We start from the raw sequence: 17,507 nt of genomic DNA on the forward strand, positions 1-17,507 counted from the left end.
GCATCACTTGTGTATAAGTACATTTTTATTATAGCATTATGTATGTCGAAATAAGTTTCTTCAACAATCAAATTACTCAGGTGGATTCTTTTCCACATATATGAGAGACACTAGAACCATAACTTATGAGCTTGAAGAAAGCCTAGATTAAGCCTATTGGATGCCTCATCTAGGAAAGGCTAAAGGCATTCATGTAAATTTTCTGTAGATGGCCTACCACATTAGCATGCAATGGGTAAGCTCTGTATTGTAGAACCTTCAAAGATTTCATCCCAGGATTGCTTCTTACTATTGATATGCCTTTGCTGTCACTATTACATAGTCTAATGGTTCCTGGCCATTAGCCCACCCTATTGGACAAATTTCCTGCAGATCAAAATAAAGATGAATTTTCATGAATTAACAATGTTTAGATAAATTAATGATTTTATAAAATTCCTGATTTGATTCACAAAATTTTAGGAAGAAAATTTTAAGAGATGGTTTTAGTTGGTTTGCTAGAAAAATAAAGTTAGAACCAAAAATAGAATATGCCCATTCCTCATGAATATTAACTAAAGATTACTTAATAAAGAATACAGTGAAGCTTTTACAATTTCACTAAAAAGAGAATTAGGCTTGTGACAAATTTGTGATCAAGGGAAAACATTCTAGATCCGGTCCTAGGATGAAGCCACAGGTATGCACTATGATTAAGCAAGGCCATGTGAAACTGTTGCTTTGAACTTATAATGAACTTAGAAAGTGAAACACTACTTTGAATATAATAACTTTCTTCTGTAACTTCCTGGTTCACAAATAGTTAGCAAGTCCAAGCCTCTCACTTGGCCAGTGAGAAGTCCTTAAGCAACAGGAAAAAAGATACTAATGTTTATTAGCATAAAGTAGTAGTAGTTACAGAGAAAAGAAACTAGCACTTATTTGCATGGAACAGTAAGAAAGAGTTAGGTTTCCAGGGACTATCAGCCTTTGGCCCCCAGAACAGTAAGAGATGGTTATAAGGCCATAGATCATCCATCTTTTCCTTTGTCCAACTCTTATGTCCTACCTCAGTGCTTACGATGCCTTTGAAATTTCAGGAAGATCCCTGGTACTTCATAGTTGCCACGTCCTTTTTAACCCTGGTGACTTTTTCTCACTACACTTCCTTGCCCAATAAATTACAGAGAGCTCAACAGAAGCAACTGTTGTCTAGTAGTTTATGCCACCTCAAGCTTAAGTCTTCCCTGCAGAACTACCCTGCAGTTGTAGTTCATGGGCCTCTTGGATTAGCCACTGTAGCACAGTGACATGAGCTTGGGTTCTGGTTCAAATCCAACCCAAGCTCCTGGCTAAACAGTCATAGATAAGTGCTTGTCACTCATCTGTGAAAGGACAACAGTATGATCTGCCCTCACAGCCTAGCTGAGAAGTGTGAACCACTGTGTCATGCCTGCATTATATAATATGCCTCTGGTAAATTTAATGACAATTGTCCTTGGGATCTAGTGTTCTCTGAAACCATATCCAAAAGTAACACCTGTATATAAACGTGCTCATAGCTCTGCCTTGGGGTAACCTACGCACTGCCTTCCTAATACAGCACTAAACTGCCTCTGTCTTAGCCTTGTAGTTTTACGACAGTCATTCCACGTCTCTGACCCTGTTCCCACTAATATACCAGGAGCACTGTACAGATATTGTCCCAGGCTTTCCACTATGCGATCCTAGCTTTTGTCATCTAGTGTGAAAAGCAAAGCCAGGGTCTGAAGATAAAACTGCATCTCGGTTGAGCTGTGTGCAGCCATTAGCTTACACTTGAGTTAAAGGCTGTGTCGCATCTAGGCTTTCTTATGACAGCCTGTGGCAAGGCTTATGTGCAGATTCTACGTTGAGAAGTGATCTCAAGGGGATGTACTGTGAAATAGAAGGACAAAGCTAAGTGCCTCATTTTTAGTGATCACTAATGCCTGAAGAGATCTATCCTAGGCATTCTAGAGAGTCAGTCTCATAGCTCCCTACTTAAGACATGAAAGTCAAGAAAGCATTTTCTAACACCTGAATACCATGTTTGTGAGTGCTAATCTATTGCTCCAAACCCCTTACTGTCAGAAATCACATCAGAACTCAAAGACGGCAGGAAGCAGGCCTGTGGGCTCCAATTCCATGAGATAAGTTTGCCCTGCAGAAGTGGCCCTTGTAAGTATAAAGTGGGGATTAAAGTATGTGAAAAAACCAGTAATCTTCATTCATAAGAAAAGGCCTAGGGCCAAGGATAGTGACGGATGGTTTCTCATAGTTATGGCTGTGTCTCATGGTTGCTCTCCTATCTGACCATATAGAAGCAGTGTCATCTTCTTTAGTGGGCCATTGACAACCACAGGCAGCCATACTCCCTTACTCTCAAACAGAAGAGAAAGGTAGCTTTTAGAGGTTAGAAAATCGAGCCCTTTCTACAGTTGTTCCTGTCTCCTTTCACCTTTGAAAGTCACTCAAGCACCCATCCATCTGCAGAGTCAGCTCTTAGACATGACACAAGTCATATGGCGTGGAGAATTTATTGAGCTTCCATAACGAACTACAGGAAAAAGGGAAGTGCTGTCATCTGCATTCAATCTCCAGACACATGTGTCTGTAGGCTGACAAGTTTCAGGAGGCTTATGGGTAAAGAGGTGGCTGTCCCTGCTCCCTTGGATATCCTGCTAAGGCTCTTATGGACAGAGGACTGAGGGCCAAAAAGCTCAGGCAGCTCAGAACTACTGTCACAGCATGTAGCATCTTATCTTCCACCAAGGGTCCTGATCCCCAAGGGACCAGAAGGCTTCTCCTGCAATCTGCTTCTTAGGCGTTCCATCTGAGGTGCAGCTTCCTCACTATTCTCCTCAGAACTGGAATCCACAGAAGAGGCCAAGGTTCCCCCGAGCATGCCATCCTCACAGGACACAGGCTCGCCTTGGCACTCAGGTTGGTCAGGTGACTTGAGGCTTTGATTAAAGAAGGCAGAGGCCATGCACTCAGCCGCCATCTGGTCACAGGCGCATAGTAGCTTCTCACACAGGCTCTGCCCCACACCTTAGCAAGAGCAGAGGAGCAGATGTGACACACCGGGCAGGGCACATAAAGCCACTTGTCCACATCCCATTTATTCTCCATCCCTGACCCCATCTTGCATCGTTCTTCTGGTGGCATGTAGTGAAGGGTCTAGTCTGTTCCTCCTGCTAGAAAGTAGCCCTTTGTGTTTCTTTTCTGAGGCTGGGCTCCAGAATCACTGCACCTCGTCACACATTCTGCCTCACTTCTTGTTTAAGCTCTTGAATACTCCAGAATACTGTGGACTGCCCAGGCCATCTCAGAACCTGTTAGCTTCCTGTCAGTCTCGCCTCCTCTCCTGACCTCCCAAGTCTCTGGTGTGAACAATTTGAGGCAAGGGCTAGACACATTTATTATTGTTACAGTTTGGATCCTAAATGGCCTCCAAAGGCCGAGAGCCCCGGTTATGGGGTTTAGGATGATTCAATTCTGAAGGCTCTGACCTCGTAAGTGAATTAACACATTGATGGATTTGGAATTGCATGACATTGGGTGATAAAAACAAGCAGTGAAGATTAGTGGAAAAAACAGGTCATAGTACGAGTGGTTGTTTGAATATTTCAGGTGTGACCTCATAGACTCGTGTTTGAATGTTCAGTTCATGGGAAGTGGCATGATTATGAGGTATGGCCTTTTTGGAGTAGGTGTGGCCTTGTTGGAGGAGTAGGTGTCATTATGGGGCAGGCTTAGAGTTCTCCTAAGCTCAAGCTCTGCCCAGTGTAGGAGACAGTTTCCTGCTGCCTATGGATCAAGATCGAGAACTCTCAGCTCCTCCAGCACCATATCTGCTTACAGGTTGCCATGTTTCCCACCATGATGATTATGGACTGACCCTCTGAAACTGTAAGCCATTCTCAATTAAATGTTTTCCTTTATAAAAGTTGTCTTGGTCATAGTGTCTCTTCATAGCAATAAAACTAAGTCTCTATCTCTGTCTCAGTCTCTCTGCCTCTCTGTCTCTGTGTCTCTATCTCTTTGTTTCTGTCTCTCCGTCTCTGTCTCTGTCTCTCTCTGTCTCTTTCTCCCGTGTGTGTGTGTGTGTGTGTGTGTGTGTGTGTGTGTGTGTGTGTGTGTGTGTGTGTGTGTGTGTTTATGCTCCATAAGAGTATCATCCCTGGCCTACCTGACCTCCATCCATCCATCTCCACCATCTTTCAACCTCCATGAAGAGAGCCACTTTGCCATGATGATCTGCCTCTATATAAGCTCTTAGGAATAGGGCCATTATGACCATGGACTTAACACATAAGTCAAACTACATCTTGTTGTTAAAAGTTCATTATTCTCAGATGTTTGGTCCCAGTTATCTCCATAGTTCCAAATGAAGGTTTCTTGGGTAAGTGGACATCAGTGAGTGAGCAAGTAACCCGTAGGCATTCCCATTAATTATGGCACAAGCAGTGTCATGGAGACTTATGTGCTGTGCATGACATGTACAAATAGTAGAGGACAATAGGCCCATCCAGTTGTTTCCCTGGTTAAAAATAAGGAGAAAACTCTGCAGAGCCCTTGTGAAGCTCCACAGGAATCCTTCCCTTCTGAGCTACAGAGCAGCCCAGCAGAAACACATTCACTGCTGAGCAGTGTTCATGGGAGTCAGTGCTCAGGGCTGATGCTTACAGAGGTGGGACACATGGTGGGGTGCATGGCAGGGAGTAGGGCTGTGTGCTAGGCCCACCTTCAGCCAGAGCCTGCCATCCCTCTCCTTCATGGCATTCTTTAGATAATCAAATCCGGAACAGAGTCTGCTTATTAGGAGAAGGCAGCAATGGAGTTGCTGCCTGGGACTGGTTTGAAGTGACTGTGCCTTTCATGGACTTAGAGTCACACACAGCATGGACTCAGTAGACATAAGTTACTTAGACCATCAATTAGTTTTTAGCTGACTCTGGCCCTTCAACATGAGCCCCTCATCCATGGAAAGGGATGTGTCTTGAAGTAAAATATGAGACCATGCTACAGATGAAGGTATGCTAGGGGAAGTATCTGTAACCCAGGTCCAGCCAGGATACACACACAGAAACAGAAGGACTCTAGGCAGCCACCATACTTACATTTGGGTGTGTGGTGTTCACATACCACAGATGACCGAGAATGCCTTCCATGGACACAGCCCAGCTGTCTCATCTGCTCCAAACAGCAGTGATGGGACAAACAGCACCTAAGACCAAGGAAGCCTTTTATTTGCTAGACTTCCCAACTGATCCAGGTCTTTTTTTCGCTACACTGCATGGGGTACTGAAATTTGCCAAGGGTTCTTTTGTCAGAGTATGTAAGACTGGTTACTAAGTGCCCGAAAGGCTATTAAGGTCCTGTACAGCACCAGGGGGCAGCCTTCCACATAGCATCAACCATTTTGTGTATACCCAAATTTCTACATTTTTCTTTTCTTTTACCATGAATTTTGATGGCAAATCCACCTGTCCCCATACATTTCCAGCAGATGGGAATGAAGGGTTTTTTAAGAGGGGTGCCTCATTAGTTTGCACAAATGTCCACAATAATGCAGTGACCCAACTGCATCCAACTTGCTATGTAATAGAACAGTTGGCTTCACATATATAGGTCACCTCCTTAACTCTCTACCTAAAAGAATATGGGAGCCATGAAGATCTGTATCCAACACAAGTCTCAGCATAAAGCAGGGCCTGAGTAAACTGAAGAGAATGAGTCACTGTCTTGTATTCAGATCCACCTTTCTGGCCTGATATACCAAGATCTTCAGTGTCTTCCTTGGCCAGATGATGTCTGTTGAACTCTTGTGAAGATGCCAGTCAATAGAGACCATGATTATTCCTTAGAACGCCATTTTTAGCTAGCCACAGACCTTTAAAATCCACTGGATATACACATGGAGGGACCCATGGCTCCAACTACATATGTAGCAAAGGATGGCATTGTCTGGTATCAGTGAGAGGGGAAGCCCTTGGTCCTGTAAAAGCCTGATGCCCCAGTATAGGGGTATCATAGGGCAGTGGGGCAGGAGTGGGAGCACCCTCGTGGAGTCAGGGGAGGAGGGTGGAATGGGGAAGTTTGGGGAGGGGAAACTGGATAGGGGATAACATTTGAAATGTAAATAAGCAAAATAATAAAAAATTTAAAAAATATCCACTGGATAGCTGAAGAGGTTTCAGATCTAAGGCAATGCTGTTTTCCAGCCCACACCCCAACTTTCCAAATTTATTCTGTCTTTTACATAGGTTGTTTCCTCTGTGAAGTAAGAGTAATGGAACTGCCTCCTTGGATTTGGTCTGAGGATTAATTAACTGCCTTTCAAGCACTTCCTCCTGGAGACCACTGCCCAACCAAGGGTGACCAGACTTGTAACTTGTTCTGAGCCATACAGCAGCTTTACCAATGTTGTTGCCAGGAAGAATGATCCTACCTCACACGCACAGTACCTGAGGTCAATGTCTGACCCATTTTCCCCTACAGAGGAGCCACGCTATCTTACATGTGTATTTTCTAGGGCTACAGGGGTGGGGTGGAAAATGAATACTGGTTACAGCCTACAGTCAGTGTCATTAGGAATCATAAGTGATCAACTTCATCAAATTACTGGTTTGTGACTTACATAATATATGGTAGTGAGATTATGTTCATGCAGAGCATGATATCAGTATGACAAACTGCCATTCAGAGTTTCCACCTAGAGCTTTTAGGTTTTAATTTCTTCCTGTAGATGTCAGAAAGCCATACCAACATTTTCCCAACCACTCAAATTTCATATTTTCATGTATTAGAAAGCACCCCCAGAATTGCCCCAAAATTTTCACATGAGATTTAATGGGCTGTAGAGGCTGCTGCTGGCTATGTCCCCATCTCACTGAAGAGCTCTGTGTACTCTGAAATCTTGACATTATTTAAGCTGTGCCTGTCATGAAGGACAGAGGGCATGCAATGGAACCTCATTATATAACCTCGTTATATATAATGATACTGCTGCACCTTTTACTACTACAATTAAAATTTCAGTAGTGTCTTGTGAGAGCTTCTTTGGGGTCAGGGGTGGCCCTTGATTTCCTTCACTGAAAGCCTGAATGACTATGCAGTAGAGAAAGAGCAAGCAATCTTAGTGGTAAACACTCTATGGGTATATGGGTAGATGATGGGTGGATGGATGGATGGATGGATGGATGGATGGATGGATGGATGGATGATGGGTAGATGGCTAGATAAGTGGACACGTGAATGGGTGAGCAAACTATAATCAATCTTCCAGATCCTATCAATTATGCTCTTGGAATACCCTTTCTACTCAGGGTGACTTTCATGTAATTGCTTATTTCATCAATATACTTCTGTCTAATTGCCTATCTGTTTCACTGGGAAATATCTTGTGGACAAGAGGTTTGGGCTTGTTTTGCTTTTATTTTTCTGTTTTGTTTAGCTATAATTATGTTTGTATCTCTACTACCTTGCTTGATACCTGGCATGCAAAAGTGCCCCCAGAGATATGAGCAGAATTTATATGTATGTGAATAGGTATGTATGTGAAGTCAAGGAAATTCCCTGAAAAGTGGTGGTTATAAAATTTAGCAAATACACTTAAAAGTTGTTAAGAAGGTAAACATTGCCTTCTTCTGAGTTAACCAAATGCATACCCCCATTCTCTATGTAGGCCATTGCACAAGAGGTCAGTCTAGATTCATTCAAAATGTGTTAGCAAGCCAGCCTTTCTAAGATGCAGGGCAGTCTGTGGTTATAATGAAACATCAAGAGATCTGGCCTAGGCTAACATGTCCCTTTACTAGAGGAATACTAACCTTAGCTACTCATTAGGAAAGTTGGTGTGTTATGTTATCATGCCAACCTGAGTGAGAACAGATGTCCAGGGTCCATTCTTTGAGAGACTTGATGTAAACCCCAGTGCAGATGAGGGTCCTTAAAGATATTAGCAACCTCCTTGGCCATTTGTGCCCTACCCTTCCCCATCCATACCTATCCAGGGTGTCCCTTGGCACTCCTCTTCCTTCTCTTCCACAGTAGCAGCCATAAGATTCAAATTCCTCTGGGCAGTGGGATGTTAGACAGAAGAGCATCTCTCCAAGGTGCAGCATGGCCTTCAGGCTGTCCCCATCACCCAGATTCAGGAAGGCCAATCTGTCACAGGCTGGTTAAAAACACAGACTCTCAGGAGAGACAGGGCTGAGTTCCAAAGAGGAGTGATGTTGCACATTGCATGAGAACTACTTTGGGTGGACCCCTAATCACACTCTTGTGTGCCTTGTTCTCTTTGTTTCTGAGAAAAGCACTTCTTCAGCTTCTGATGCTCTACTGATTTCCGTATTAAATCTCCACAAGGAAAGGGATTTGTTAGGACTAAAGATGCTCTGTGGACCACACCTTATTGTTGAGATGAGCCTAGCAGCCGGCAAGGCATTATCTATCCTCTTAGGCTTTGTAGGTGCATCATATTAGCAAACATGGTAGCTTTACATTTCAAGGCCCTGGCTTTTCTCCCCATGTTTCTGTCTCTCTGTCTTCCTCATACCTTTTCTCATCTGCTTGCAACTTTCATATGTATGACCCATAGCCCTGCACTGAAAGCCATTGGGGTTTTCCCAGATGGGGATGGGGGACTCTTCCCAGGTCCTTTGGAAAAGCATCCAAGGGAGAGAGACAGGATGATCATTAATACCCACATATTTCATCCTTGTAGTTAGCTACCCACATACAATTTGGTTTTGGCCAAGATTCTGAATTCTAGGTCAGTAGCAGCAGTGATGAGAGGACAGAGCCAGGAGGCAAAAAGCCCGGTTCTTGCCCCGTCTCAGCCTCAGCAGCTGGGTGGCAAAGGTAAATTTTGTATCCTTGACCCTCAAAGAGCTTATCTAGTAAGGGGTGGAAATAATGCCTTCTACTTGCACCAAGAGGACATGGTCATAATCTATAAGGTGACTTAAAAGGCTTTGTTAACAGATAGCTATAATATACCAAGTATCAGGAGGCCATACACTCCGAGATGCTGGCCCTCACCTACCTTTGCCAGTTGTTTCCCGAGAACTATTGTCAACAGATGATACTTCCAACCTCACTGACTTAATGCCAGCAGGATCATGGGTTGTACCTTTAGCTATGGCAATAATCTCTGCAGATCCTGAAAATATACAGCTTGATCATCGAGAGTTAAAGAATCACTCAGAGACACTTGCAGATGAACACATACATGGTCAAGGTCAAATGCAGACAGAGACTCGGAACATTGCCATAGAAGGAGAGTGCGCTTCACATTGTGTTTTCAGACATAGAGGAATATTCTTAGACACTCACAAATGAGTACCTCCAAGTTTCTAAACTTAGCACTGCTAGGATCTTGGGATAAATCATCTGCATGTCAGCTCATGGCTGTGAACGGTGAGGGTTTTTCAGGCCTGAGATTGTATTATGTTTACAGAATTGTACACCTACCACAGGACACATCTAGAGGCTCAAAGCAAGAAAAGATGCAAAGAGAAGGAGAGAAAATATAATCTGCCACATGGCAAGCAGAGTCCCCATCCTTAAACCTTAAATCCTTGACTTTCTTGTTCAAATACTGCAGCTGTTTCTCATATTCAAGATTATGTCAAGGTCCTTCGTCCCACTTGCAGGCTCCCTGTTTGCATCCTTTGCCCAGTAAAGGTGCTTGGGGCAAGGTGTGGTTGTTTGAATGAGAATAGCTCTTATGTTTAAATACTTGGAATTGTTTGTGTAAGATTAGAAGGTATGGCATGCATGAGGAGTTATGTCACTGGGGGCAGGCTTTGAGGTATTGGCACCATTTTGAATTAGCTCTGTTTCTTGCTTGCTGTTTGAAATGGGAGCTCTCCGCATTTGCTGCTGCTCCAGTCACCTACCACCTGCTACCTCTATGCTGTCATCATGGACTCTAGCCCTCCGATATTGCAAGCCCCAAATCAACTCTTCTACAAGTTTTCTTTGTTAATGGTGTATCTCAGCAATAGGAAAGTTACTAATACAAGAGGCTACTAGAAAATACTTTGAGTATTAAAAGTATCTGATTTTACATAGTGGAATGACAGTTGATTTTAAAGGAGAAACTAAATGTAATTTTACAAACACATCTTTACCTGAGACCTTCTCATTGCTTCCTGTTAATGTGTCTTTTAATTCCACATTTGTACTTTATGGAGGAATGTAGAGACATATTTTTTCAATCCCTTCTTCCATTTAGGGCTTGGTCCAAAGCTCTTTAGGAATGCATTTATTTCAGAAGTTTATATATACAAAGGCAGAGGGAATTAAATGTCCTTACCCGGACTTGATGTGGTCCTAGAAGCTTGTATATCTTGAAGATCTTGGACAGACTCTGCTCAGAAGAGAAGACAGACAGAATGAGTGTCAACTCTACCCTATGTGCCCTGGTCTCTGGAGGCAGAGCTCTGGGCCCAGAATGACCTGAACTGCTCCCACTCTGAGATTTCCTAGGACAGCTGATGTTATCAGAGTCACCAGGGGACTAAAAGGAACCCTGAGACATGCTTGTTGGCAAATGTCCCAGCACTTTGCAAGATGGGGAAATTGCAGAAAGGCTTTCCGACTGGGTGTTATGCAGAAATTGGAGGGGGGAATACTGAAAGAAAATGAAATCATGTATTTTAAAAAATCAGTAGGCAGTCCAGGAGATTGGAATTGCATGTTCTTGTTTACTCTAGGAGAGTAGTTGAGCCATGAGTCCTTCTTAGCTCTTACAAAGCTCCTATTGTGTTTCAAAATATATTTTGTTCTTCTGCCTCACTTAATGGCAGCTCACAAGTAGGGGTCTCCTGCTCACTCCTCTCACTTTTCTTTGAGAGATGAGAAGAGAAATATACAAGAGAGTTAAGACACTCCTCAAGAATTATGAAGTTAGGTAGTGGTGAGATGATAAGCCATGATAGCTGAGGTCGAAACTCAGGAACTATGCTAAGTCCCGATTTCACTTCCCAATGTACCAAACAGAAGAGTGACGGCAGTTTAAAGAGTATAAGGGTGGGGAAGCACTGACTTCAACTTAACATACTTGTGGATGAAGGCAAAGTGTTGTATAAAACTCAGGCTTGGAAGCTAACTCGTGTGAGCACAGTTGCCACATCAAATGGACATCTAGACCATCCTCTGTTGGGACAGACTGATCTTTTCAAAGCAAAACCTGCCAGCTCAGACCCAAGGCATTCTGAACTAACACATCTTGGGTAAGTGACAACCCTCTCACATTTTCTTTTTCATAGGGTAATAACAGGATTCCTGGGAAAAGGGGGAATCCAGGGTATCTATCTGGTAACTAATGCCTACATATTGAAGACCTTCAGTGATGGTACTTCCCATCAACAAGTATTCACTTACTTATTCATTCTGAGTAACTAGTGAATACTTATTGTCAGTTGCTTACACTCATTATGGTAGTTTGAATATGTTTGTCGTAAAAAGCACTATTAGGAGGTGTTGGAATAGGTGTGTCACTCTGGGCATGGGCTTAAGACCCTCATCCTAGCTACCCGGAAGCCAGTTGTCTCCTGTTTGCTTTCGGAAAAGATGTTGAACATTCGGCTCCTCCTGCACCATGCCTGACTAGAAGCTGCTATGCTCCTGCCTTGGTGATAATGGAATAAACCTCTGAACCTGTAAGCCAGCCCCAAATAAATGTTGTCCTTATAAGAATTGCCCTGATCATGGTGTCTGTTCACAACAGTAAAACCCTAACTAAGATGCTCATTAATAAAGAAATGGTTGCTAATCACCACAAGCATGTATGGGTAAGTCAGGTTCACCAACTAAAATTTGGCCGAGATAGTTTTAGGTTTTATGGTCATGCTTACATTGAATTCAGAGCTGAGGCTACCTCACCATGTATTTCTGGCTGAGTGACAGAGATTTTAAGATTCCTGAGCTTTAGTGTCCTATATAGTATAAAAATGGGCACCGTATTTTTCCTGGATCCCTGTCTGATAATAACCACTGAAACAGAACACATGGATTTGGATAGCATCTCCACTGTGCCTTTGCCTCCCTCTTGGATGCTAGCTTCCGCTTACTTGTCCTGGAGAGTGTTGTTAGTGTGTCTGCTCTTCTCTCACCCGCCACTGTGGAAAGGAGACATCATTTCATTATGGATCAGTAAAACAGATCATAAGGACAGAAAACAATGGGGAAAATTCAGTCTCTCTGAAGGAGAGCTCTGTAGAGTGACTGTGCCAAGAGCTACTCAGATATTTAGTATGCTTACTAAATTTGGATTTCAGATGAGCAACACATGACTTTCGGGCATAAGTGTATCCCAAGCAAGACTTGGAGGGCACATTAAAATATATGTGTTGTCCATCTGGACAAACCTGCAGCTGTGCCTCTGGGCCAGCTTGCAGCATTGTATCTCTGGTCCTTCAGATGTGAAGACAGGGGGCAGGAGAAAGCCAAGGGAAAGGAAAAGGGGTCCTTGTTCAGAAAGGACCAGGGCCTCTTAAAATTACTTGGCTCCATAACAAAGCAGACAGGGAACATTTAGGGGAACTGATGTCATAAGCCAGTATGGAGTGGCACAAATGGACATGGTGGTTAGGTCACATGTTGCTTCATGCTTACCTTCTCCTGACTGGGCTATCTGACTGGTGTCTGTGGGCTTTTCAGGAACCCCTGGGAAAAGAGAGCCCCCAACAACAATGACACCAGTGTTCACTGTAAAAATAAAACCTCAAGGGCTGCAATCTGAGCAGGCTGGGGACCAAGGGGCCAAGAGAGGAAGGATCTAAGAAGAATGTCACCGTGGAAGCATCATCCATTCTAGCTGAGGGTTCCCTGGCTCTCATTTTCCTCTGGGAGCATGGGCTACCCAGCACTGCAGACTTAGGAAGAATCCCAGCCACTGCTGGATTCTGGTGGAGGAAAGTGCTATCTGAGACAGGAAGTGAAGGCAGTGAGGGGCCTATGGATCCTGAAGGTGTTCCAATATGAAAAGACTTTTGCTAAGAAGACAGAGCAGAAATGATAGAAACACTTAAGAGTACTGAATGTGGGGGGCTGGAGAGATGGCTCAGTGGTTAAGAGCACCGACTGCTCTTCCAGAGGTCCTGAGTTCAAATCCCAGCAACCACATGGTGGCTCACAACCATCTGCAATGGAATCTGATGCCCTCTTCTGGTGTGTCTGAATATAATAAATAAATAAGTCTTAGAAGAAAAAGAAAAAGAAAAACTGTTTAAAGAGCACTGACTGCTCTTCCAGAAGACGCAGGTTTTATCTATAATTCCAGATCCAAGGGAATCTGGCCACCTGCTCTGACACATTGTTCACATACACACATGCAGGGAAAGCACCTACACACATAAAAAAAAAAGAAAGAAAAAAATAAACAAATCTAAATATTATAAAAAAAGAGTACTGAATGTGGAAGGTACACAGAGATACACATATGTACACACATCTTTTATACACTATACCTTCATGCATTCACCCAATGCGTACATACACACTCACTTCTATGCAGGCACCATTGATGGCCAGGCACACACACACACTCTCTCTTCATACCTATGCACAGTCCCCACATATACCCACCTTGCTACACACCAACCCTCACACTGTGGATTGCTCCTCAAGAAAATTGCACAATTTGAGAAAAGAGACCTTGGCCCAAAGAAAGGATACATGAGATGCCAAATTGACAGTGGACCCATCCGCGGGTGCCTAAAGGTATTGGGAATGAGAGTGCAGGGAACTCTGGTGGACAAGTAAACGTGTTCTTATTGTTTTCACAAGACCCATATTTTAGAGTAAGAATTATAAATTATGTAAGTCCCAAGAAAACCCACAGAACAAACAACCTCTCCTTCTGAAAGAGTCACTTGAGTTAGGCTGTGTTTTCTGCTCAGGCTCTGGGGAGGTGAGGAAGAAATTGGGAGAGAAGAAGCAGGATCCACTCCAGGAAGACCTAATATGGAGGAAGTCAGGGAGTGGGAGCCATCTTCATTTGAACCTGAGATGCAGCCCCAGTCCTGATATGTTCCAGTCCTCTGACCACACACAGAGAGAAGGTGGACTCTGTACCCTCACCAGATTAATTCACATTCACCCACTAGCAAGGGTAGCGTTGCACTAGCACCCTTTGATACTGGATATTTGTATTAGTCTCTTAACAAAGGGAGGCAGAGTCAACGTCTTTGGTGGCTACAGCCTCTGTGAGCCCGGTCTCCACCAGAGATGCCTGTAGCAGCTGCTACCACCACAAGTCCTCTACAGTCCAGGAAGAACCAGCTATGCTGAGAACTTTACCTCTAGGCGGCGGTGTCACAGCCTTCCCACTAGTTGTCTCTGTAAGAAAACACATGGGGATATAGATAAAGCAGTGGGCTTGGATGTGGAAGGGCTGTGCCTGGCATCTGAAGACACCCACTGCAGCTCCTGCCCACTCCTCAGCCCTTCTGCAGGGTTGAGGCCCATCTGTCCCACCTGGAGTCTGAAGCAGGCAGAAGGAAGCATCCAGGAAGTTCAGGGAAGAGTTGATGCCAGACTGAGCCAGGCATTCCACCGCAGCCTTGTCACAGGTACACAGAAGGCGCTCACAGGGATCCTCGGACTCTGCATACAGCAAGGGCAGAGCAAGGTAGAAAGATCAAACTTGGAGTCCCAATAGGCAATGGTTTTTCTAACACAGGGCTCCTGATCTGAGCTGTCCAAACTTGCTCCCCCTGCAACTTTCTAGTAATGGTGTCACCTCTTTCCTTTAGTGGACCCAACTTGGAGGTCCTCCACACGCTATATGTCTCACATGTCCAAAGCACCAATCTGCTGTCCTGGGTCACTTGTATCCACTTTGGGAACTGGCCACATCCCTACAAACTATCTACCACCATCTTCCAACCACTCATGTCAGTGGCCCCCAGACTAGGCTTCCCAGTTCTGTCATCTACTGTCGTGAAGAACCTAGAATAGGTCAAGGGCTAGAACAAAATGATAGGGGTGTCTCAGTCGTACAAAGAACTTATCTAGCATATGGAAGGCCCTGGGTTCCATCCTTAGGGATACCAAAAAAAAAAAACCCACTTAAATTGAAGTTTGTCTATTAATTCAGACCCTCTTTCTGACCTTCCAGAGTCACCTAGGGAGTGTTGTGTGGCTGTTCATGGCCATGGCCTCCATTTCTCCTTGGATGTCATCTTTCCCCACACTTCTTGCCACTCTCCTCTGTTCCCTATTCCATACTGGGCGCCTCAGTCCTGTCCATGTTCTGCTTGCTCGCTTTTTACCCACACAGCCATTTAGAGTAAGAATCGCTTACTACCTCTTTAAATCTTTGCTCAAAGAAGCCTTTATTCCCCTTCCTGTTTAAACAGAGTGCCACTCATCCCACCCTGCATCATCTCCCTGAACTACATAGCTCCAGTCACTAACATATTTGCAGTGTCTGACTACCATGCTTTGAATGTGAAATGACCTGCAGAAACTCATTGTTACCTGGTTTCCACTGATGGCATTGTTTTGGTAGAGCATGGTACAGTTAGAACGTCTAGCCTTGCTAGAGGAAATGGGCCACTGGTTGGAAGGTCACTGAAGGTCTGTTAAGGACCTCAACCCTCCAGTTGTGCTTGGATGTTTCCATCTTAAGATTAGAACAACCATGATAATCCACACAAGACCTTCACAAGATTAGACCTATCAAATTTCCTCCAGAGAGAGGAGGGAGGGTTCATGAATTGGGGACTTACAAGGTGATACAGGAGAGCACTCAGGAGATTCTCTAGGAGGTCAGCAGTTGCAAGAGACCCTGTATCTGTCTGCCGTGATACAGAACCAGTTAAAAAATTGCTGAGTGAAAGACAGATCTTCAATGGAGTCCTTAGAACTTGCCCATGTTCCTGTAGATCCCAATTAAACTCACTGGTTCACTAACTAGGCTTGGGTGGAATTATTCTTGGGTCTATTGTTGGTGCCCTGTCAGAGGTATACAGATGTTTATTCATCTCCCCATTAAAAAATTAGTATGGTAAGATACTAGTCTGGCTCTGCTTCTAGCCTGAGTGTTCTGCTTTCAGACTGATGCCATATATATAACCAACTGCTTTGTTCTCCTGATGCCACAGCATCCACTTCCACTGCTGTGCTTTCCCCACTACTGTGGACTTTGTACTCTGACCCTGAAGCCAACTTAAAGCTTTCTAAGTTGCTCCTATCAGATACCCTCTCAATGGGTGACAAAGGTAACTATGCACTGACCATGCAGAGAGAAGTCCAGAAGGTCAGGAGGCCCCTCACATGGTTGCAGACATCAAAGTATCTGTTTGCTGCATGCATGAATGGATGTCCTTTCCTCTTTCCACTGGCTTCTCTGCCCTCCTCCTTTCAGTCCCTCCCTCTATCTACTGTTAGTGCCCCAGGCTCCACCAGGCTGTGGACCTGGACTTGGGAGTCACTGGGGCCTGCTTCAATGTCTGCCTCTGCAACTGAGCACCTCTGACTTTAGCCAGGTTGTTGAGTCTCTCAGAACGTTCCTTCTCTTGTCTGAAAAATTAGAACAGTGGTTTCCATGTGACAGGTTGTTGGGAGGGACGATCAGAGTTGCTGTGCATGAAGACCAAGGTCTCTATCAGGCACACAGGAGACTAGCTAAATCTAAAACCTTGACCTGCAGGACTCAGCACTCCATGCCTTGGCCTATATGACTTCATCCAGAGCTGCCTAGACATGTGAAATAATAGTCCTAGAGTCTCATGGTAAGCAAGGTGCTTACACAGGAACACAAGCTTTGCACCCACTTCTTACAAACAGCAACCACCGCCAGCCTGACCCCCTCACCTCTATTTCTACCTCTACACAAGACCATGAGTTCTACTCTACACCAGCCACTGCATCATTTCTCAAGCAGGCTTAATGTAATTTCCATAACATGTCTTTGAGAGGATGCTTTTCTCCTTTCTGTTCTGTAGTTAAGAGAAGTTAAGGAATTATTCCACTGTTGCATGGTGCATAGATAGCAAACAATTTGCCACTTACTACAGTTGCCACAAGTATAAATAAATTATAAATCAGAGGATAGTCCAATAAACTGTTTCAGTCATAAAAAAAGCATTCATTGCACATTAACTGCATGTGAACCACAAATGCATCAATCAATTATGTATCAACAATGGCATTTTTGTCAGAGCGGATGGTTCCCATGTGGATCACATGGTCATTTTGTGCCCCTGCTCTGGGAGGCCTGAAAATGCTCACCACATGTGATCTGTTTGTTGATGCAATCCACATCTGCACTGAGCTTGGCAGGGTCCTGGAGACAGTCCATCTCAACAGCCTCCTCATAGCACCTGCGATGCTGGAAGCAGCAGCTAAGGCAGGTCAGGCAGGATCAAGAGAGATGGTGGTTAGGATCCAGACAGGCAGGAATGGTGAGATCATATTGATGTCTCGATGGTACCGGCACTGATCTGTTTCAATACTCAGCAGGTGTGCATATGCACGCACAATGC

At 44.2% G+C, this 17,507-nt stretch overlaps 1 protein-coding gene across 1 annotated transcript in view; it reads right to left on the reverse strand.

Annotated features, from left to right (window-relative positions):
• Positions 1-2,450: 2,450 nt before the first annotated feature.
• Oc90 (otoconin 90) overlaps positions 2,451-17,507 on the reverse strand; it is a 33,866-nt gene continuing 18,809 nt past the window's right edge. Inside the window, 10 exon segments of the mRNA XM_032916123.1 lie at positions 2,451-3,051; positions 5,124-5,230; positions 8,011-8,182; positions 9,053-9,169; positions 10,328-10,381; positions 12,087-12,134; positions 12,631-12,681; positions 14,317-14,355; positions 14,494-14,622; positions 17,254-17,366. Coding sequence (XP_032772014.1) covers positions 2,759-3,051; positions 5,124-5,230; positions 8,011-8,182; positions 9,053-9,169; positions 10,328-10,381; positions 12,087-12,134; positions 12,631-12,681; positions 14,317-14,355; positions 14,494-14,622; positions 17,254-17,366 — 1,123 coding nt within the window. The 3' untranslated portion in view covers positions 2,451-2,758.

The sequence above is a fragment of the Rattus rattus genome, chromosome 1 (assembly GCF_011064425.1).
Source record: "Rattus rattus isolate New Zealand chromosome 1, Rrattus_CSIRO_v1, whole genome shotgun sequence".
NCBI classification, from domain to species: Eukaryota; Metazoa; Chordata; class Mammalia; order Rodentia; family Muridae; genus Rattus; species Rattus rattus.